The following is a 23,717-nucleotide window of genomic DNA, read 5'->3' as shown; positions in this document are numbered from 1 at the left end:
AACAGATGAAGCAGCTCAGGAATTAAGTTCAGCAATCAATTGTGCCCCTTTCCTTTCCCTGGCATCGGTCATGACTTCACATCACGTCTTGGGAAAAAAAATTAATACAAAGTGAAGGATTTCAATTCGTTCATCAAGAGATATCCTGAAAACATCATTAAAACATTCAATTGTTTTTTTAACATGATTACACACATTTCTTTGTGATACAAGAGTGGCTACTTGGCCTACTATGTCTACCCAGCTCTGAAAGCAATCCACAACCTTTTCTCTTTATTTGTTCACCATCTCCAGTTATTCTCCTACCATCTAGTTACAAGGGATAATATAAAGTAGCCAATAAGATCTGCCATCTCACAATTCCTTGGGATGTTTGAGAAAATTGGAGCACCTATGGAAATCCATCTGTTCACAGAAAGAACATGCAAACACCATAGACAGAATCCTAGGAGAGGATTGAACCATGGTCTTTGAAGCTGTGTGGCCACAGCACTAAGTAATGTCCAACAATACAGAGGACTCTAATAATCTTTTAGCCCTGTGTCGAGAATCTATCAATAATCTAATTATTAATATTAAAAGACCCTACTTCCACAACTCCTTTGAGGTAGGAGGTTAGCCAAACACTCACAATTTTCAGTGAGAGAAAAATTTGCTTAATCTGTGTCCAATTGGCAATTCATAAACACAAGAGATTCTGCAGATACTGGAAATCCAGAACGACACACAAAATGCAGGAGGGAATCAGCAGGTCAGGTAGCATCTATGGACGGGAATAAACAGTCAACATTTCAAGCCAAGACCCCTCATTCAACACCACCTCATTCTGGTTTCTTCTCTCTTCCTTTCCAGTCCCAATGATAGATGCTCCCTGACCTGCTGAGTTCCTCCACCATTTTGTGTGTTGCTCTAACTTGGCAACTTTTTATTTAGAAAACTCCACAAGAGGGAACATTCTATCTACTTTTATTCTGTTAGGACCCCTCAGGATCTTACGTTTCAGTTGAATCCTTTTACTGCTCTGAACTGCAGCAGATACAAAGATTCAAAGTGCATTTATTATCAAAGAACATATAAATTATGACCTTGAGATTTGTTTGCTCACAGGTAGCCACAAAGCAAAAAATCCAAAGAACCCATTTAAAGAAAACAAGTAAAGAAGAAATTTTTAGTTAGATTTCTAAGTCCAGCTTTTCCAGATTTTCCTCATAACTTGCCCATTTCTGGTATCTGTTTAGCATATTAGTATTCCAATCACAGTAAGACAATAAGACATAGGAGCAGAATTAGGCTACTCGGCCCATTGAGTCTGCTCTGCCATTCCATCATAGCTGACTTATTATCACTCTCAACCCTATTTACCTGCCTTCTCCCTGTAACCTTTGATGCTATTACTAATCAAGAACTGATCAATCTCTATATTAAATATATCCAATGACTTGGCCTCCACAGTCATATGTGGCAATGAATTCCAGAGATTCACTACCCTCTGGCTAAAGAAATTCCCTCTCATCTCTATTCTAAATAATCGTTCCCCTATTCTGAGGCTGTATGCTCTGGTCCTAGATTCTCTCACTATGGGAAACATCTTCCCCATGTCCAGTCTATCTAAGCCTTGCAATATTCGACAGGTTTCAATTAGATCCCCCCCTCACTTTTCTAAAACATTAAGTAAACTCATAGGCAATCTCCTGCACTCAGAATCTTTAACTTCCCATAATCACACGATGGGAAATCCAAAATGTGAAATTTTCTATAAACATGTATAAAGGAAAAGGTTAGTCAAAGTTAATGCGGACGTCTTACAGTCAAAGTGCATCTGTATTTTGTATTTTGTTCACGAAAAACAGACATCTGAATAAAACTATGGAGAACAATAGCTCGACTAGAGTGAATGTGAAGCTATAAGAAATTAGGATAAATTTTTAAAAGTGTAGTGTTTAAGCAAATTATAATGAAAGGTGATAAATCCCTAGCACACTTTTACCTGCATCACAAAGTTTAAGGTGATGTTTATGGAGATCCTGAATATACTGGTTGTCAACTTCCAGAGATCCATAGGTCCAAGAATTATTCCCACAGTTTGGGAAATGGAGAAGGCAAAAGAGGAAGAAAGGAAACAATAAATTATAGATGGGCTAATTTAACACAAACAAAATGGAGCATGCTGGGATGTAATATAAAGAAAAAGGTAAGAGAGCTCATGGAAAATAGTATTAGCATTTATAAAGAGGAATCATAGATACACATATAAAAATGAATTCTTGTTTGATAAATTAAATTGAGAGAATAGATAAGGGGGAAAAAGGTAAACTGATGTGTTTGGAGTTTTGGAGGATCATCAATTAGATGCCACAAAAGTGGCTATTATTAAACAAACTTGGAGTACACAGTATAAAAGGTAGTGATGTGGTTTCAGGATTGGTTAACAATAGATTTAAACTGATTATTTTCAATCTGGGAGGCCAAAATTAATGGGATGCCACAGGGATTGGTTTCAAGGGTTCAAATGTATAAAATTCAAATCAACAGTTTGACTGAAGAGATAAGTGCGATATATTTCAGTTTGCTGATGAGTAAAGGTGGGTGGTAGTGTGGACAGTAACAAGGATAGAGAGAGGATTTTTAGAGATAGAGACAAATTAAGTAAATAGTCACAGACATGGCAGATGGAATAGAATGTGGGGAAAAAACACTGGTATGGTGGGGGGCACCGCACAGGATCAAAATAAGCTTCAGAAAGTTGTAAACTCAGTCAGCTTCACCATGGACACTAGCCTCCCCAGCTTTCAGGGCATCTTCAAGGAGCGATGCCTTAAAAAGGAGGCATCTATCACTAAGGACCTCCAGGATGTGCCCACTTCTTGTTGCTACCATCAAGGAGGAGGTACAGGAGCCTGAAGGCAATAGCTTCTTCCCCTCTGTCATCAGATTTCTGAATGGACGTTGAACCCAAGAATGCTACTTAACTATTTTTTTCTCCTTTTACACTACTTATTTAACTTTTTTATATACTGTACATATACTTCTTACTGTAATTTAGTTTTTATTATGTATTGCGATGTACTGCTGCTGCATAGCAACAAATTTCACAACATATGCCAGTAATATTAAACCTGATTCTGACTCTGATACTGAATCTGAAAATGAGGTAATCTATTTTAGTTGAAAAAATGTTGTGTGATGAAAGATTAAAAGATATTGTTTGATGTCCTTGTAGTCAAAGCACTAAGTTAACACAGAGATATAACAAGAAATTAGGAAAGCAAATGATATGTTAGCCTTTGTTAAGAAAGGAATTACATACTCCAAATATTGGTAAGATATGACCATAGCTGGACTGTTGTACATGGATCTGGTCAAGGCCGGACAGGCTTGTGAGAGAGGAAGTATAGGCTAGGACTAGATTGAGTCCTAGAATGGTGGGCTTCTTGTACAAGGTTAATCAGACAAGCCTATACACAATATTAATAATAACAAGAGGTGATCACATTGAATTGCACAAAATTAAAGAAAGATTAAAGAATTGATAATGTTTCAGCTGCCTAGTTCTAAAAGACTGGGCAACAACCTCAAAATGAGAGTTTGGCTATTAAGGATGGAGACAAGAAGACACTCCTTTACTGATTGGACATGAAGCTTTGGAATTCCCAATTCAAGAAGGTATGAAAACTCAATATGATTAATAGATTTAATAAAGAGATCATTCAGTTTTTAAATATTGAGAGAATTAAGGAATTTTGATTTGGTGCAGGAAAGTGGTGCTCAAGTTAAAGGTTAGCAATAATCTTATTGAATGATGGAGTATACATGAGGGGGCAAAAGGTCTATCCCTACTTCTATTTCTTATGTTAGTATTTTAAAAGTTTGTACCATACATAATAAAGTGTTTGGGTATTTTAGATAGGAAAAAATGAAGAATTCAACTCAATGTTAAAAGAGATAATTTATCAGTAAAACATGCTATAAAGTTTATTTAAATTTCCATGCTTTCTTCCAATTCACAAGAAAATAAACATCTTTGTAATTTAGTGTCATTTTTGTTTTTACTTAGCACACATGATATAAAATATGAATTAGTGGATGGAAGTACTGTAAATTAATCAAAAATGCCACAATCTTAGGAACATTTACTATAACCTAGATTATTCAATTGTAATTAAGACAAATGTTATTTCAACTCAAACCACAATTCTAAACTGGGGCAGTTCTCTGAAAACTGGCCTCATTCTATGTATGACCAATGAGGCTGTCTCTGTGGGTTCTTCTCAATCTGTGTGTGGACTTGCCCTGTGTACTAATGGGTTTCTCAGTGGTAGGTGGTGTTGGATTAAGAATATAGCCATTCTGTTTAGGCACTTCAGTAGGGCTTCTCAAACTTGACAACAATGTTCTATTATTTTCTGTAGTGCAACAAACTCTAGTCTGGGAGGAAAAAGCAATTGACTGCTGGCCCGTCGGAAAATTATCGGTTGACTGGGAATAAACTGATGATTTTTCTTCTTCTTCTTGTAATAACAGTGATTCTTCTATGTTATTTCTTTCAGACACAGTCTCTATTTTCTTTGGATTTAAAGTCCTTGGCATCTCATCCATTTTCTGTTCAATTTTACTATGAGTTTTCACCTTAGAATAAACCACAGGACTACACACACCTTTCGGTGCAAGATACATTGCTGATGCGCCCTTGCCATGGAGAGTAGGTATTGATAAGTCCACAGCCGCAGAAGATGTTGTCTGTGGTGAGATATTGAGTATTCCAGAATATTCCAATTTTGTAGAACTGTCTCTAGTTCCACTAGCACTGGATTCGCTCAGCGGTGAGATATTGTGCCGCTGCATCCTCTGCTCTAGATCTGGTTCTGATTGGCCAGATGTTACTGTTGAGCAATGACCTCCTTCTGATGGGTTGAGTGCTGGATTGTTCAATCTCACTGCTCTCCTATATCAAACAAATATTTTTTTTTTTATGTACAATGTGATTATATACAATTTTATCAACAATTTTTGATTTGCTTCTAAGTAAATGAATTTGTATACATATTTCTAAAATTGTGGAAGCCCTGTCAGGGGCAAGTTAATTATCTCTTGTACAGCAGGTTTGTGCATACTTACTATATCCTGGTTGATTATAATACAGCTGTGGGCAATTTTATCCTTTCAATCTCTGTATACTGTATATATAGCTCTGCTACAAACAAGAACAAAATGGGGCCTAAGTGAGGAAATAATTTCTCAAGCCTATGCACCCATTATCATTTTAATATAAGAGCTGTCTAATTGGCTCATTGTTGGCACCCTTGCAACAAGGAACCCTCCAAACTCAAGATTTACAGCAGGAAATCTAGGCCACTACATTGATGCAGTGATGATGTATTGTTACACTGTCTTTTAGTTGACAGGTATGTCAAAAAGGAGAAATCTCATCCAGTTTGTTCTACTATCAGACTCCTCCAAATCAGTAGCAATGTAAGAAATTTCTATTACTCAGTTTTTGAACTTTCTGGTAGTTTGCTTAACCAAGCATGAAGCAAACACAACGAAATCCAATCCATTTCTGAGAATTCAGATTGAATCCATAATTTACCAAACTTCATGGTACAGGGATCCATACAGCACTGGTGACCGAGCCCCTCTTCTCAACAATATTCGAAGCAGCAATACGCAGAGACCTGATTGCATCTTACCCACAGGATCTGGAGGAGGATCTGTACCCAGATGGTTTATGAACTTGCACCAGACTTTGTATTGAAGGTGGTGCCAACTGCAGGTCCTGTTCTAATATTTTCCGTTCCTCTCGCAGTTCTGAAGATTAAAAAAACTGAAGCTGTAAAAACAATCTGAAATACAGAGCTCTCTCTAAAATAAGTTATACTAGGGCAGGAACATGGATGGAATCAGAAGTCTTTCAACTTGCATAAATTTATATAAATTTTAAAGGATGTATAAAATGATACAAGATACTACATTAACCTTATTAAGCATGTACTTAAATTAAAACCATATCATTATAGGATCATCTTTGCACACATAGTATATCATCGTTCACAAAGATTGTAGTATATTTTGTTAATGTATATATCGATATTTGCCAGTACAGGTTAAAGCATGAATCTCACAGTGGGACATACCTGCAATTGATGGCACTGCAATTTGTATCTTGGGCTCCAAGCTGTAGTTATGTTCTTCTTCTAAACACTCCTGTAGATATCACGAAACAGGATTATGGTTCTGCTACTAACACACTTTAAAACAAGTTCCTCCTTCTCATGTTCATTCTAAAATAACAAGAAGCATTGAATGCTAAATTAGTTAACATTTGAATTTTGAAAGTACTTTTGTGGTTCACAGCTCAGTTGCTTACTTTTTATTTCACTGTACAATTACTCTTTCTTCCTTCACAATTATATTTACCAGTGGAACATCACTGAACTTGTAAATATCCCCAAAAGTTCAAGAGATTATTTTTCTTTTCTGTGAAAGACATCGTGAGCTTTCACTACTTCTCCCCATGTTGCTAACAGCTACAATTATGGGTAAGTTCATTGAAGGCCATAATTAGTTTAGCAGAAATTATGCTAGCTAAGTAATTTCAACTGCTGGGTTTCCATGAATACACCAATTAATTTATCTTCTATTAGCTTTATTATGATTTGCCTCCTAAAACGGAATGCTCTAGCAGGTGAAAAATAAACAGCAATTAGGGTTAATGAGCACTTAAGAAGAGGAAACAAGAACTTCACCAGACATCTCCTGGTCTGGCAGATCTCCCCTAATTCAGGAATTGAATTAGTCTGATTTTTACTAATATGGTAAATTACCCATTCACAATACTGAAACAAAAATGCTCCATAAATAAAAGAATTATAATCATATTTACAAATCACTTGCAAAGCTTCCTTAATGTACAAATGCTTGTTTTCTCTCCCCGAAGCTTCTTATTTTTAACTAGATATATTACAATCCTGATTTTCCAAGGACAAAAATCAATAACTTTGGGATCAGCACATATGCATAGGAACACAGCAGTACTGAAACTGGGATCAGCTGAGCGAATTCCTCTATGTATACGAATACTGTTTAAACATTGTCAGAGGGACCAAGTATCCATACTTTTCAATTCCCCTTAACATTTAATTTTCATCTCTTAGAGGACAGGTTCATCCATTATCACCAGAAAAATATATGTAGGAGGAAGTATCATTAATTAAAAGATGAAATTTGCAAGAGGAAGAGGATTTAGCCATCATCCTCGAGCTAATGCTTCCCATGTTTTCTGTGGTGTCCTAATCCATTTTTGATACATAAGATTAAAATTATCACATTCAAATAAAAATGAAAAGTTAATATAGGTCAACCTTCACTAATCTGACTACCTGTAATCTGGTTCCTTCGATAATCTGGCACTGATTATGCTTAATGTGATCCTTCTGTAATTCGCCATTTTCACTAATCCGGCACTCCTCAGGTCCCAATGGTGCCGGAGTAGGGAAGGTTGACCGGTAGTATCATCAAGGCTGCCTGCCATCTCGGACATTCCCTTTTCTCTCTTTTACCTTCCGAGAGAATATACGTGAACTTGGAAACAGGGACGACCAGACTCAAAATCAGCTTCTTTTTCACTGCTATAATATTTCTGAACCAATTACCTCTTTCATGTCTAGTGACACTGCCACATTCTCAAAATCTTATTTCTACCTCTTCTGTTCTTGTAACTTCAGCATTTCTTTTTGAGTTTGTATTATCTTACTTTCATAAAACTATTATGTCCTGAAGATCTGAAATAAAAATTGCATCAGGGGTGTACAACAGTTTTCAGAGTATTACCACAGTCATGAACAACTGACATCACAGGAGCAATAAAATCATCGTTACGGCCACTGGCCAATAAATTCTGTAAGAAAGCTAACTGTTACCCTAAGAGATAGATATCAATCAGCTGCCATTGCTCGAGCCATGTCCTGTGGATTACACTGTAGAAAAAGAAACCACAGGGCTTGAACTTTTATATTATAAGGGGGTATTTAAACATAGAAACATAGAAAACCTACAGCACAATATAAGCCCTTCGGCCCACAAAGTTGTGCCGAACATGTCCCTACCTTAGAAATTACTAGACTTCCCCATAGCCCTCCCTTCTTCTAAGCTCCATGTACCTATCCAAAAGTCTCTTAAGAGACCCTATCGTATCCGCCTCCGCCACCATTGCCGGCAGCCCATTCCATGCACTCACCACTCTCTGAGTGAAAAACTTATCACTGACATCTCCTCTGTATCTACTCCCCAGCACCTTAAACCTATGTCCTCTTGGGGCAACCATTTCAGCCCTGGGAAAAAGCCTCTGACCATCCACACGATCAATGTCTCTCATCATCTTATACACCTCTATCAGGTCACCTCTCATCCTCTGTCACTCAACCTGTTTTCATAAGGCATGCTCCCCAATCCAGGCAACATCCTTGTAAATCTCCTCTGCACCCTTTCTATGGCTTCCACATCCTTCCTCTAGTGAGGCGACCAGAACTGAGCACAGTACTCTAAGTGGGGTCTAACCAGGGTCCAATAAACCTGCAACATTACCTCTCGGCTCCTAAATTCAATTCCATGATTAATGAATGCCAATACAACGTATGCCTTCTTAACCACAGTGTCAACCTGCGCAGCTGCTTTGAGCGTCCCATGGACTCGGACCCCAAGATCCCTCTGATCCTCCACACTGCCAAGAGTCTTACCAGTAATATTACATTCTGCCATCATATTTGACCTACCAAAATGAACCACTTCACACTTATCTGGGTTGATCTCCATTTGTCAATTCTCAGTCCAGTTTTGTATCCTATCAATGTCCCGTTGTAACCTCTGACAGCCCTCCACACTATCCACAACACTTCCAAACTTTCATTGAAATATTGCCTATTAACTCAATTGGTGAGCTAGCAAAGCTCTAAAATCCACAGCATATTTTTATTTAATATCAAATTTTTCATCCAGTACATCAAGAAATAGATTTGGCATTAGCTAGAGAAAATACCAATTTTTTATCCATTTGTATCTACCATTTAATTTTTTAATTCCAGGGATATTAAATAACATTGAGCAATTAATGTTGTTAACTAGATTTGTTTCTGTGCATAAGCTGAACTGACAAGATGGAGCTGCTGAAGTTGCAAGTTCAAAACGGAATATTTAACATCTGTGATGGAACACAATTTAGTGACAGTCAAATATGTGAAGAATATAAACATTTACCATATTAGTGCGTTTTATAATGGCACCACATGGAAATTATAAATTCTGCTGAAGCTTTATTCACATTTGCCACATACATCAATAAGGAAAAGAGTTCAAGTCGAGTCAGCAACAAGTCCAGTCTTTGAAAAACAATCTAAAACAAATATATTGCTTAATATTGATCCATAGGATGCTATGTTAAAACTGTATGTTGTTTGAGTTACATTGTATTTTGAAGCTATGCTCTGAAATTAGTACTCAATTTTGGTCAGGAAGATTTAAACTTGGCACACATCTTTGAAGAGAGCAAAGAATAACTCACAGTGTCTGGAGATAATTATGAGGAAAAAAGTGTGTGATTTTTCAGCTTGAAAGGAAGCAAAATAGTTTTTTTAAAAAGAGTATGTGGTACTAGAAAGATCAGTCAATTACTACTATAAACAAATACAAGAGAGAGATAAATAGGTTAATTCCACCTACCTCAATATTTCTTGAGCCTGGGTAATGTACTGCATTTTGGGAGTAAATTTTTTTCTACATAGAAATCTATATCCTATTTATTGGTTTGGTAGTTAAAGACAAGATTTGACCAAATACCACATTCAATTAACTGTAATATTGCATGACAGCAGTTTTCAGGTAAACATAATTAAAAATATTTTGTTTCCTGCTGTTTTCTAAATGATTTCCTGAGTACAAGATGAAAAATGCATTCATGAACTAGCAACAGAATGGTGATTAGGAATACAAAACTGGGTTGAATGACAGTGCCTGCATGCAATAGCTGTTTCAGGGTCCATTACAGACTTTTTTTTTACAACAGTTGCTCTTCTGTTACGTTTGGTGTTGGCAAAGCAAAACTTATCATTGGTTGCCCTAACAAGATGGTGAGGGACTTTCTCCTTAAGCCACTGCAATTTTTTTTTGCTCTGGCATTTCAGCCATGAGTCAGACAGTTCTGCTGCAGTTTTATAAAACTCTAATTAGGTTGCATCTGGAGTATTGAATACTGTCTGGTCACCCCATTATAGGAAGAATATCAGGGCTTTGGAGAGGGTGCATAAGAGGTTTACCAGGATGCTGCCTGGATTAGAGGACATGTGCCATCATGAGAGATTGGACACACGTGGGTTGTTTTCTCTACAGCAGGCGAGGCTGAAGGGAGTTCTGATACAGGTTTTTAAAACCGCAAACTTCAGGAAATCTGCAGGTGCTGGAATTTCAAGCAACACACAGAAAAGTTGCTGGTGAATACAGAGGTACAGTCGACATTTCGGGCCGAGACCCTTCGTCAGCAACTTTTATGTGTGTTGTCTGATACAGGTTTATAAGATTATGAGAGGCATACATAGAGCAGACAGTATCTTTTTCACTTACATTGGGGCTCACTATGCCAATGGAAGAGGCCTCAGTGAATAACAGCAGGATTGAGAAAGTGAGAACGAGATCACCCAATCCGTATTTGGTTACTCTGGTGTGGTAGGGGCCACACTGTGACACCAAGCCCAGTATCTGGATTGGAAGAAGTACAAGTTAATTACAGCTTCACCTGGAATCACTGTTTGTGTCCCTGGATGATGGGATGGGGTGGGGGTTTGGTGGGGGGGCGGGGAAGATTAAAAAGGTTCATCTCCTCAGGTTGCATGGACCAAGGCCTGGTGGCTGGAGGCAGAAGAGTGGACCAAGGTGTTGTGAAGTCTCTGTACAAATTAGGTATTGGGAGGAGACGATATGATGTAACAGGTCCCAATATTACGTTGGAGATGGGAACATAACAGAGTGAAGAAAAATAAACTTAACTTTTTTGCCAGGTGTATCATTGATTTGGATGAAGGAACAGAGATCTGTAAATCCAAGTTGCAAATGCAACTAAGTTAGAAAAAATAGTATTTCCTGAGGCACCACACAGGGCAAGGCCTTACATGACTAATTCTTTTCTGAACTCAGGGCAGGAAACACTGATATTCTAGAGCAGGGTTCCCCAATTAGTTTTCCACAAGGGCCAAATTATGTCAAACATGCCAAGCCAAGGGCCAAAACGTCCAGGTCTTTTTTTTTTTCCATTGCGCCAGTAAGTTGTTTTATGGGCAGATGTTGTTGTTGCTGCTATTGCCATTATTATTATTAGTATTATTATTATTAGTAGTAGTAGTAGTAGTAGTAGTAGTAGTAGTAATTTAGGCCTGGGATTCTCAAAGCCCTTGTTGTGGGTCACACAAGAAAAAAAATGCACTCTTGAAACAAAATAAGTCCAAAACCAACTATTTAATTATGACTCTAGTTATCACAACTGTCAGCTGTCACACTGAGAACTCATCTGGGACTTAAAATGCGCGCGCGCATGCACACACACACACACATACACACACACACACACAGTAAACATGGTATCTTCACTACTTCTCTTCCACACAAAGAGTTTTAGTAGTACTACCTTTTCCACTGTTTCTGTTCTTTCATTTAATCTATTTGTTCTTTTTAATTAAGCTATGTAGCATTTAAAGTATGAAGTGTAGCTATAAATGAAATTATCAGTGTTATTGTTGTTGTAATATTATTATACCACAACAGGATTGACAAATGGACAAAAATAAATTGATTCACTCACCATTGTCACTGACAATGGCACCATCTTTAATAGCTCCACAACCGTTTTCTTGGTTTTCTCATCATGACTTAAAACTTCGCCAACCATATCAATTGCACATGTTTTAATCAACTCGGCATCAGCGAATGGCTTCTTAGCTTTGGCAAGATTTCATGACACATGCAATGACGCACCTGTTGCGCTCTCTTGTGCAGATGTTGACTTACAGATAGTAGAAATGGAGTGCTTGTATGATGTTATCATATTTGCAATTTTTTGTTTGCGTTGATCTGATTTTGCAGGTAGTTGGCATTAAAACTGGCAGCATGCATAGTGTTGAAGTGCCGCTTTAGATTTTCTGATTTGCAGACAGCTACGGACTGCATGCATATTAAGCATGTCGGTTTAGCATTGGCATGGTCTGGTAAAATAAAACAAACTGATCAGTCCAGTCAGATTTGAACTGACGGTTTTCCTGGTTGACTTTGCGCTTATTCGCACAGGCCATGCTGTTCTTGGTTTAGGGTCTGTGACTTACTGCTGGTAACAATTCGCTTAGATGACAGGCAGGTAGCTGGTGCGTGCCACTGTCTAGTTGAGGACCATAGAGAGTGCGCAATAGGTCGCGCGTTCTACGGGGACGTAGGTCAAGTGTACGGTGTGGGATGAGGTTAAAATAAATTAGAGCAGTGCACGTTTTATTTACATGTTATGACAGGTGCGTTCACTTAAGTGCCAATGGGTCAGCACGGTCCGGACCTGGCCCGCGGTCCGCCTATTGGGGTTGTCTGTTCTAGAGCATATCAGCATACTGAAGAAGGAGTTGCTGGAAGTCTTATATTGTATTTTCTTCAGCCACAGGTGAGGTACTGGAAGACTGAAGCATAGTTAATGTTGTGCCTTTCTTTAAGAAGGGCATTATGAATAAGCAAGGTAATTACAAATAGTGAGCTTTGCATCAGCAATGGGAAAGTCATTAGAAGGGACTGTGAGGGGCAGGATTTATCTGCATTTGATAAAATAGGTATTGATAAAGAATAGTTGGAATGGCTTTGTTCATGGGAGATCATGACCCGTGAATGTGATTGAGTTTTTTTTTTTGAATAGTTTAGTTGACCAAGAATTTTGATGAGGGCAGGAAAGCTGGCGTTCTTTACATCAGATTCAACAGAAGGATGTCATAGAAACATAGAAAACCTACAGCACAATACAGGCCTATCAACCCACAAAGCTGTGCCGAACATGTCCCTACCTTAGAAATTACTAGGGTTACCCATAGCCCTCTATTTTTCTAAGCTCCATGTACCTATCCAAAAGTCTGTTAGAAGACCTGATCATATCCACCTCCACCACCGTTGCCGGCAGCCCATTCCACGCACTCACCACTCCCTGCATAAACAACTTCCCCCTGACATCTCCTCTGTACCTACTCCCAAGCACCTTAAACCTGTGCCCTCTTGTGGCAGCCATTTCAGCCCTGGGAAAAAGCCTCTGACTATCAACACGATCAATGCCTCTCATCATCTTATACATCTTTATCAGGTCACTTCTCATCCTCCATTGCTCCAAGGAGAAAAGGCCAAGTTCACTCAACCTGTTTTCATAAGGCATGCTCCCCCAGTCCAGGCAACATCCTTGTAAATCTCCTCTGCACCCTTTCTATGGTTTCCACATCCTTCCTGCAGTGAGACGACCAGAACGGAGCATAGTACTCCAAGTGGAGTTTGCAGTGTCTTATATAGCTGCAACACTACCTCTCAGTTCCTAAGTTCAATTCAATGATTAATGAAGGCCAATATACCGTATGCCTTCTTAACCACAACGTCAACCTGCGCAGCTGCTTTGAGCGTCCTATGGACTCGGACCCCAAGATCCCTCTGATCCTCCACACTGCCAAGAGTCTTACCATTAATACTATATTCTGCCATCATATTTGACCTACCAAAATGAACCACTTCACACTTACCTGGGTTGACTCCATCTGCCACTTCTCAGCCCAGTTTTGCATCCTATCAATGTCCTGCTGTAACCTCTGACAGCCCTCCACACTATCCACAACACCCCCAACCTTTGTGTCATCAGCAAACTTACTAACCCATCCCTCCACTTCCTCATCCAGGTCATGTATAAAAATCACAAAGAGTAAGGGTCCCAGAACAGATCTTTGAGGCACACCACTAGTCACTGACCTCCATGTAGAATATGACCCGTCTACAACCACTCTTTGCCTTCTGCGGGCAAGCCGGTTCTGGATCCACAAAGCAATGTCCCCTTGAATCCCATGCCTCCTTACTTTCTCAATAAGCCTTGCATGGGGTAGCTTATCAAATGCCTTGCTGAAATCCGTAGACACGACATCTATTATTCTTCCTTCATCAATATGTTTAGTCACATCCTCAAAAAATTCAATCAGGCTCGTAAGGCACGACCTGCCCTTGACAAAGCCATGCTGACTATTCGTAATCATATTATACTTCTCCAAGTGTTCATAAATCTTGCCTCTCAGGATCTTCTCCATCATCTGACCAACCACTGAAGTAAGACTCAGTGGTCTATAATTCCTGGGCTATCTCTACTCCCTTTCTTGAATAAGGGAACAACATCCACAACCCCCCAATCCTCTGGAACCTCTCCCGTACCCATTGATGATGCAAAGGTCATCGCCAGAGGCTCAGCAACCTCCTCCCTCACCTCCCATAGGGGCCTGGGGTACATCTCATCCAGTCCCAGCGACTTATCCAACTTGATGCTTTCCAAAAGCTCCAGTACATACTCTTTCTTAATATCTACATGCTCAAGCTTTTCAGTCTGCTGCAAGTCATCATGTCATGCCGAAACTTTATAAGGCATTGGTCAGATTGCACTTGAAGTATCACAAGCAGTTTTGGGCCACTTATCTAAGAACATATAACAAGCTTTTGATGGCGCTGGGCCTGTACTCACTGGAGTTTAGAAGAATAAGGGAGGATCTCATTGAGAACCATCGAACACTGAAAGGCCTAGATAGAATGGATGTGGAGAGAATATTTCCTATATTGGGAGGGGGGGGGAGCAGTTTATGACCTGAGGGCACAGCTTCAGAATAGAGGGATGTCTATTTAGAACAGAGATGAGAAGGAAATGCTTTAACCAGAGAGTGATGAATCTGTGGAATTCATTGCCACAGATGTATATAAAGGCCAAGTCATTGGACATATTTAAAGTAAAGGTTGATAGGATCTTCATTAGTCAAGATGCCAAAGGTTATGAGGAGAAAACAGGAGAATAGGTTTGCGAGGGATAATAAATCAGCCATGACGGAATGGCGGAACTGACTCAGTGAAGCAGATGGCCTAATTCTGCTCCTACGTATTATAGTCTTATGGTCTATCTAGGCCTTTCAATATTGGATAGGTTTCAATGAGAAGAAACCCCTCATTCTTCAAAACTCCAGTGAGCGCAGATAGATATATCCTGATCTCTGACTAGATGTAATCATGGAATTTAATAAAGAAATTGAAAGAATTAATACTTACCTATTTGAAATTTCCCCTGTTAGAAACTCAGAACTTAAAAAAAAGGTAGTTTCCTGCCTCCTAAGAAATGGAGTCAGACTCAAATACATTGTTCACGTGAATATACACCATTGGCTGGATAGACCCAATTCGAAATGCAAAGGGATCCTTTGAAGCCTCTATTGCTTGCAGCTCCACTGTGGTCTTTTAGAGGTTCGTAATTTTAAAAAATCAACATCAACCAGTTTACTACTCAATTAATGGACTTTACAGTCCAATATTTAAATCAACTGTTCAAGGCACAAGATTGGAAAGTACTACAGTTAATCCTATAAATTCATCCTTTGAATGAACAGGAGTACTGTAATCCTCCCATAAGCATACAAAATGGGATTACTTATCAGTCTAAGGCATCTACAGAAAACATCAAGAACTGCAAAACAAAGGGTATCACAGAACTTAGCTGTTGACTAGAAAGTAAATGCAACTCAACAGTACATATACTGGACTAACCTTCTTAAAATTACCTCATCTTAATAACATCCCCAAATCCTCCCCATCTTAGTAACAGTCCCAAAGTCCCTAAGTCATCAAGACCTTCTACAGTTAGAATCCTGACTGGCTGTATCACTGCCTGGTACGGGAACTGCACCAACCTTAATCGCTGGACACTGCAGGGAGTGGTATGGACAGTCCAGTGCATCTGTGGTTGTGAATTTATTACCACAAATAAATTAACAAATAATAAAGTGCATATACAAGTTAAAAAGTAAACAGTATAACACTACTGGGACTTCAATATTGTATGATGAAATTCATACGTGGTGGCAGTGGTTTCAGTAGTCTCATGGCCTACTGTTTCCCATCCTATTAGCTATTGTCCGAAAGCTACAGTACCTCCTGCCTTATGGTAGAGTGTCAAAGAGACTGCTGGATGGATGGGAGGGATTATTGACAATGCTAGGGGCCTTGCATGTACAGTGCTTCTGATAATGCTCTCTCATGGATAGAAGAGAGATACTGTTAGCAGTTCTTGCAATCCTTTGTAGGGACTTCCCATACCAGAGGGTAATGCAGCTAGTCAGGACCAGCTCAATGGTGTTCCTGTACAAATTAGTTAAAATGGGAGGAGGGGAGCCTCACTCACCTCAATCTCCTCAGGAAGTGGATATGCTGCTGTGCTTTCTTGACCAAAGAGGTGGTGTTGAATGACAAGACAAGACCATCCATTTTGTGCTCCCAGGAAACTTGGTGCTCTAACTCTCTCCATGGAGGAGCTGTGTATGTGCAATGAGGAGTGGTCAGCCTGCACCTTCCTAAAATCCACAATCACCTCTTTGGTCTTCTCCAAGTTGAGACCCAAGTTGTGTGCTCGCACCATTCTACCAGCTGCTCTACCTCCTCTCTGTACACCTTCCTGTTGGCATCAGTGAACTTAATGATTCGGTTTGAACTGGATCTGGCAATGTAGTCATGTGTCAGCAATGTGAACATAAGAAATAGGAGCAGGAGTAGGCCATCCAGCCCATCGAGCCTGCCCTGCCATTCAATAACATCATGGCTGATCTATCCGTAAGCTCAGCTCCATCTACCTGCCTTTTCCCCATAACCCTTAATTCCCCTACTTAAATATATCTTAAGTATATTTAGTGAAGAAGCCTCAACTCCTTCCCTGGGCAGACAGTTCCACAGATTCACCACTCTCTGGGAAAAACAGTTTCTCCTCATCTCCGTCCTAAATCTTCTCCCTTGAATCTTGAGGCAATGTCCCCGAATTCTATTCTACCAATGGAAACAACTTTCCTACTTCTATCTCATCTATCCCTTTCAAAATTTTGTATGTTTCTATAAGATCTCCTCTCATCCTTCTGAATTCCAAAGAGTATAGTCCCGGGCGACTCAATCTCTCCTCATAGGTTAACCCCTTCATCTCTGGAATCAACTTGGTGAACCTCCTCTGCACTGCCTCCAAAGCCTTCCTCAAGTATGGAGATCAGATGTGCACATAGTACTCCAGGTGCGGCCTCACCAGTACCCTGTATAGTTGCAGCATGACCTCCCAGCTCTTGAATTCAATCTCTCTAGCAATGACGGCCAACATTCCGTTTGCCTTCTTAATAACCTGCTGTACCTGCAAGCCAATTTTTTGCAATTCATGAACAAGCAGTCCCAAGTCCCTCTGCACACAACAGCATGCTGCAATCTTTCACCATTTAAATAATAATCTGCTCTTCTATTATTCCTTCCAAAGTGGATGATCTCGCATTTACCAATGTTGTGTTCCACCTGCCAGACCTTGGCCCACTCACTTAACCTATCTATATCCCTCTGCAGACTCTCCACATCCTCTGTACAATTTGCTTTTCCACTCAGTTTAGTGTCATCAGCAAATTTTGCTACGCCACACTCAGTCCCCTCTTCCAAATCATCAATGTAAATGGTAAACAGCTGCGGGCCCAACACCGACCCCTGTGGCACCCCACTCACCACTGACTGCCAACCGGAGAAACACTCATTTATACCAACTCTCTGACTTCTATTGGTTAACCAATCCACTATCCATGCCAATACATTTCCTCCTACTCCGTACATTTGTATTTAATTTATAAGTGAACAGCAGCAGGCTGAGGACATAGTCCTGGGGAGCACTGGTGCTCATCGCTATTGAGCAAAAGATATTTCTGCCAATATGGACTGACAGTGGCCTTTCTGTCAAAAAGTCCAGGATCCAGTCACGGAGAGGGGTATTGTGACCCAATGAGGACAGTGTACCCACCGGCTTCTGAGGGATGATCATATTAAATGCCCATATGAAGTCAATAAACAACATTCTGACATGTGAGGCAACACTTGCAGAGGCTATGGCATAATTAGTGGACCGATTTGAGCAATAAACAAACTGGAAAGGGTCCAATGAAGCGAGAAAATGGGACTTAATGCAATTCATAACCAGCTTCTCAAAACACTTCATTATTATTGAGGTCAGTGCCACTGGACAGTAGTCATTGTGGCAGGTTACTGTCACCCTCTTGGGCACCTGGATGATGGTGGTTCCTTGAAGCCTGGGGGCATCTTGATTGGAAAGGACCAGTTAGACCAAAGAGTGTTTCGATGCTGCTTAACTCTATGAACCTTGTCTTGCAGCTGAAGATTTGAACATATACCCCAGATGGATGGACTTACTTAAAAGTGTACTACTGTATTTGATTCATATTATTCATCTCATTCTTTGCTAAATTTTCTTCTACCACACATATAACAGTCTTCCTGGTCTGCTAATATTATATTCTCCATTTATTGCATTTCTGAAAACATTGATATTATTTTCAAGTCCAGATTGCATGTACTTAGAAATAAATTCTGAATACAAAATCTAAATGTTCATGGAATCAAGTTGGACCTGCATTTTATAGTTAGACAACATACAATGCCTATAAAAAGTATTCAACCCCTTGGAATTTTTCATGCTTTATTGTTTTACAACATGAATCACACTGGATTTAATTTGGCTTTTTTGACTATTTTGTGTCAGAGTGTAAACGAATTTTTACCAATTCGTCTAAATTTACAATGATTATTAAAGAAAATAATTGACTTTGTCATCACCCCCTTCAAATCAGTATTTAGTATATGCACCTTTGGCAGCAATTACAGCCTTGAGTCTGAGTGGATAAGTCTCTATCAACTTTGCAGATCTGGACACTGCATTTTTTTCCGATTCTTTTTTTTTTTACAAACCTGCTCAAGCTGTCAGATTGTACGGGGATTGTGAGTGAACAGCCCTTATAAAGTCCAGCCACAAATTCTCAATTGGATTGAGGTCTGGATACTCTAGGACATTATTTTGTTATCCTTAAGCCATTCCTGTGTAGCTTTGGCTTTATGCTTGGAGTTACTGTCTTCCTGGAAAACAAATCTTTCCCAAATTGCAGTTCCCTTGCAGACTGCATCAGGTTTTCCTCCGGAATTTTGCTGCATTCATTTTACCCTCTACCTTCACAAGCCTTCCAGGGCCTGCTGCATTGAAGCATCCCCACGGCATGATGCAGTCATCACCATACTTCACGGTAGGGATAGTGTGTTTTTGATGATGTGCGGTGTTTGGCTTACAGTTATGTGATAAAAAAAATATTGGTCTGCAGGGGTGAGGAATGGATATAAAAATTGAAGATGCAATATGAGGTATAATCCATTTGTGGAGCTGGGTGAAAGCATATTATCTGCTTTGATTGAAGGAGAGGAATCTAGTAAGGAATTATTTTTGTTCCTTCTGCCCTACGAAGTACTGGAAAGACACTTAGCTACAGGGTCTAGCCTTCCAGCTCCAATACCTCACTACTTACTTCTTGGACAAATTGTAAATCAATGCCGGAAATGATAAATTCAAATACAATATTCTTTGCAAAGACCCTAACTTGAGAAAAGTAGGTTATTTATAACAGTTGGAGCCAGGTTGTGATCATGATATTCAGATACAGATTTATTTATCACGAGCACATTGAAACACACAGTGAAATGTGTTTTTTGCATTAACAACCAATATACTCAAGGATGCACTAGGAGAGCCCACAAATATGGCCCATGTTCCAGCCCCAATATAACATGCCCACAAGGTTCTGCAGAACACCAATGGCAGCAACAACAGCAGCAAAACAAATTCTTCGCTCAACCTCCCACCCACCAACTTACACACATAGACAAGCTTCCAACCCCAGGACAGACTACCTCAAGGCCTCCAGTCCTTGACCCAGATATAAGTACAGTGGATTCCACTGAATTGGGCCATTGGTTAATTGGACAGCCAATTATTTTGGAAAACTATTAAAGAAGGAAGAAACTAATCAATAAAATAGCCGGGATTCCCTTTGTTTATTTGGGACACTATGCCTCTTAATTAGGACAGGAGAATATTGCCAAAGTTTCTAACTAGCATCAATCGCATGCACTTGAGTGGCTGTTAAACACTGCACTCAGAGTGAACAGTTTTAAAATAGCATCAGTTGTGAGTGTTTGTGTTCAAACAAGCAGTGATTTTTGTCACTGATAGTTGGTGAGAAATAAGCAGTAAGACAACTTGGAACTGATTTGCTCACAGCGATTTTAAGCAATCAGGCTTAGAGATACAAGAAGCCTCCAGGAGTGAGAATGAAATGATTTCACTACTTCAACAAGTTAGGATTTACAAAGAACTTGAATGTACTGACAATCATTCTGAATATTACAATGAAAACAAAAATTTGGAGGCTGCATTTGTCAAAAACATTGTATGAAGACAGTCCATTATCTCTGCTAGCTACATGCACTGGTTTTGTTCATTTATAGTCAATCATAAGAACATGACAGTGTACAGCAGATGAATTCATCCATCGATTTCATCCATTGGGATCTACCATTTTATAGTACTGTAGTATTATTGGTTGTGTTCTAATTTGTTCAGTATTTTATTTAAATACATAATTTCTTACTCAGTTAAACAGTAGTTACGCCTTTTTTAAATACCTTTTTAACTATAGTGGATTCTGGTTAATTGGAGCACGAGGACCAGTGCATTTTCGCCCAATTAAGTGACATTGGGTCCCAAATGAATGAAGGGAATCCTGTCTATTTTCTCGATTTGTTCTTGTTTTTTAAGAGTTGTCCCAAATAACTGGCTGCCCCAATTAACCAATGGCCCAATTAACCAGAGTTCACAGTATTTCCATGAAACCAGTAATTAGGGCAGCTGCTTTAATTGGGCCTAAATGTATTGGTCCTGATGTGTTCCAATTAACCAGAATCCATTCTACTGGCCATTTTAGTTACCCATTTCCTCTCACTACAACCCTTTGTGAGATAAATAGTGGCCAAATAGTGGCTCCTGCCTTTAAGATCCAAAAGAAAAATGATAACTTTCAGAGGTCACAGTGCAGCAGTCCCTTAGATTGAACGGTCATTTGCATTCAAATTTCTTAAGCTTTTAGTTTTATGATTTTCAACAGCAGAAGTTAACTTCTGATAAATGTATACACAATAAATCCATATTTTCTGGCAAGCCATGTAATATGTCATGGCAATCATTATTGCGGAGTGTAAGATTAAAAAGTTTTTATTACATTTGTACAGCTGTTGGTAGCATCACTCATGGAATACTGTACAGAGTTTTGGTCTTCTTTATTAAGGGGATATAATTCCATTGGTGGCAGTGCAAACAAGATTCATCTGGTTAATTTCTGTGATGAGAGCGTCATCCTATCAAGAAACACTAGACAGATTGAGTCTATATTCCTTAAGAGTTTGAAAGAATAAGAGGTGATTTTAATCAGACACAAAAATCCCAAGAGGACTTGACAGATTTTGAGATGTTTTCATTCGTGGGAGAGTCAGAAACAAAAGGGCATAGCTAAAATAAAAGGCTGGTCATGTAAAACGGAAATCATAGAAATTCTTACCCCTCAGAGGGGAGTGGATCTCTAGATTTCTCTGCCCCAAGGATGATGGAGGCCAGATGATTAGATATATTTCAGGTGGAGATAGGTAAATATTTGAAGAATCATGAAATTGAGAGCTTTGAAGAATTAACACAGAAGAGGAGTTGAAGCGCAGCATAGATCAGCTGTGATCATACGCAATGGGTGACAGGCGTAAGGGGCCTGTGGCCTATTCCTCCTCCCATCCTCTTGGTTCTTATTTGTTATTTTCAGGTCCTGCCTTGTGAAGTGAGGTGCAGGGTACTGGGCTTGGAAAGTAGTACTGGAAGGCAAATAGTCACACCGCATTTGAAGGTAATTGATGGCACACACACATCCAAACACTTCAATGAAAACTTATTTTTAAATTTATGGATTTTATGCAGAAAACTCCATTTCAAAATTCCAATGAAATATAAATGGGACTGCATTCAGATATATAAAATATTCGTGAACAAGATTTCAGAGGTGAACTTGGGGGCCAAATATCAGAACCGTAAAGCAAGTAAATAATGAATTGCACCAGATGATTTCAAAAACTCTTTACCTGTAAGAACTGGATGTATTTCTCCAACATTTTGGATTCTTCTTGTAAAATAGATCTGTAGAAAACATGGATACATATATTAAGCTTAAATAAATTGTTTGGAATACCCAAACATCTTAGCTTCCAGAGCAGAAGCATTCAGATTCTTATTCCAGAATATAGTATAGATATCCAAATCCTTTTAAAAATAGTAACTAAAATTAGGTATCCCTCAAACTTCGATCAAATTTGTCAGTAGATTTACCACTTCAATCTCCTAAGTCACATACCTAAAAAAAATGATGCATTTACAATCTTTGTCACCCAGGTGTTGACAAAAAAAACCACAAGGTTAATGATAATAGGAGCAGAATCAGGCCATTCGGCCCATCAACTCTGCTCTGCCATTCTACCATGGCTGATTTATTTCCCCTCTCAACCCATTCTCCTGCTTTCTTCCTGTAACATTTGAACACCCTTACTAATCAACAACAAAAGACCAGAGAGAGAAATATCACAAAATCTCAAATAGAAAGCCTGAAAATGTTGCTCCACATAGTAGAGTTTAAAAGAAGTGAGTCTCTGTTTGCTTGTGAGTTCCCTTTTTTTTAAAACACTGTTCATGCTCAGTACTTGTTTCAGTGTAGGTGGCATGGCAGCTAGGGTAGTGAAATGCTTCTCCTACAAAATATGGGAAGTCAGGAAATGTCATGGTGCTCCTGATAACCACACCTATGGGATGTACATCCAGCTACAGCTCCTGACAGACCAGGTCAAGAAAATGGAGTTGGCTATACTCAGGACCATCCAACAGGCTAAGAACCTCACAGATGAGAATTATTACTGAGGTAGTCGCAACCAAGGTATAGGGTTTTGGATAAATAGGTGACCACCAGGGAAAAAGGAGTAGGCAGTCAGGGCAGCGTTTGCCTCAGACCATTCCCCTCACTAACAGTTTTACCCCCTTGGATAGTGCTGGGAAGTTCTTTCAGAGGCTAGCAGCAATAGCCAGGGCTCTGGAGCTGTGAATAGTTCAGAAGGGAATGGTGTAGTCTTACAGGGTGGTAGTGATAGGAGATTTGATAGTGGCAAGGACAGACAGGAGATTCTGTGACCAGAAGAGATGCAGGTCACTACAGTACCATAGCAGAAACATTATTACAGCTTGATGCATTGAAGTTCAATTCCAATATTCTCTGTAAGAAAGTCTGTACGTTCTTCCTGTATGTGTGTGTGTGTGTGTGTGTGTGTGTGTGTGGGTTTCCTCCAGGTGCTTCGGTTTCCTCTCACAGACCAAAGATATACTGGTTAGTAGGTTAATTGGTCATTGTAAATTGTCCTGTGATTAGACTAGTGTTAAATAGGTGGGTTGCTGCATGGCACTGTTCGGTGCACCGACATGATCTGTTTCATGCTGTATCTCTCTGAAAAAA

The 23,717-nt window shown here is 39.4% G+C and overlaps 1 protein-coding gene across 2 annotated transcripts in view; it reads right to left on the bottom strand.

Annotated features, from left to right (window-relative positions):
* Positions 1-3,991: 3,991 nt before the first annotated feature.
* Positions 3,992-23,717, bottom strand: part of ccdc24 (coiled-coil domain containing 24) — a 125,506-nt gene continuing 105,780 nt past the window's right edge. For both annotated transcript variants that reach the window (XM_072273644.1, XM_072273646.1), the window contains exons 6-9: positions 22,306-22,360; positions 6,132-6,201; positions 5,688-5,805; positions 3,992-4,942 (exon numbers count right to left, since the gene is read on the bottom strand). In XM_072273644.1, coding sequence (XP_072129745.1) covers positions 4,231-4,942; positions 5,688-5,805; positions 6,132-6,201; positions 22,306-22,360 — 955 coding nt within the window. In that variant the 3' untranslated portion in view covers positions 3,992-4,230. The remainder of the gene's footprint in view (positions 4,943-5,687; positions 5,806-6,131; positions 6,202-22,305; positions 22,361-23,717) is intronic.

This window comes from Mobula birostris, chromosome 12 (assembly GCF_030028105.1).
Source record: "Mobula birostris isolate sMobBir1 chromosome 12, sMobBir1.hap1, whole genome shotgun sequence".
Lineage (NCBI taxonomy): Eukaryota > Metazoa > Chordata > Chondrichthyes > Myliobatiformes > Myliobatidae > Mobula > Mobula birostris.
This window is presented reverse-complemented; position numbering and strand designations above follow the sequence as displayed.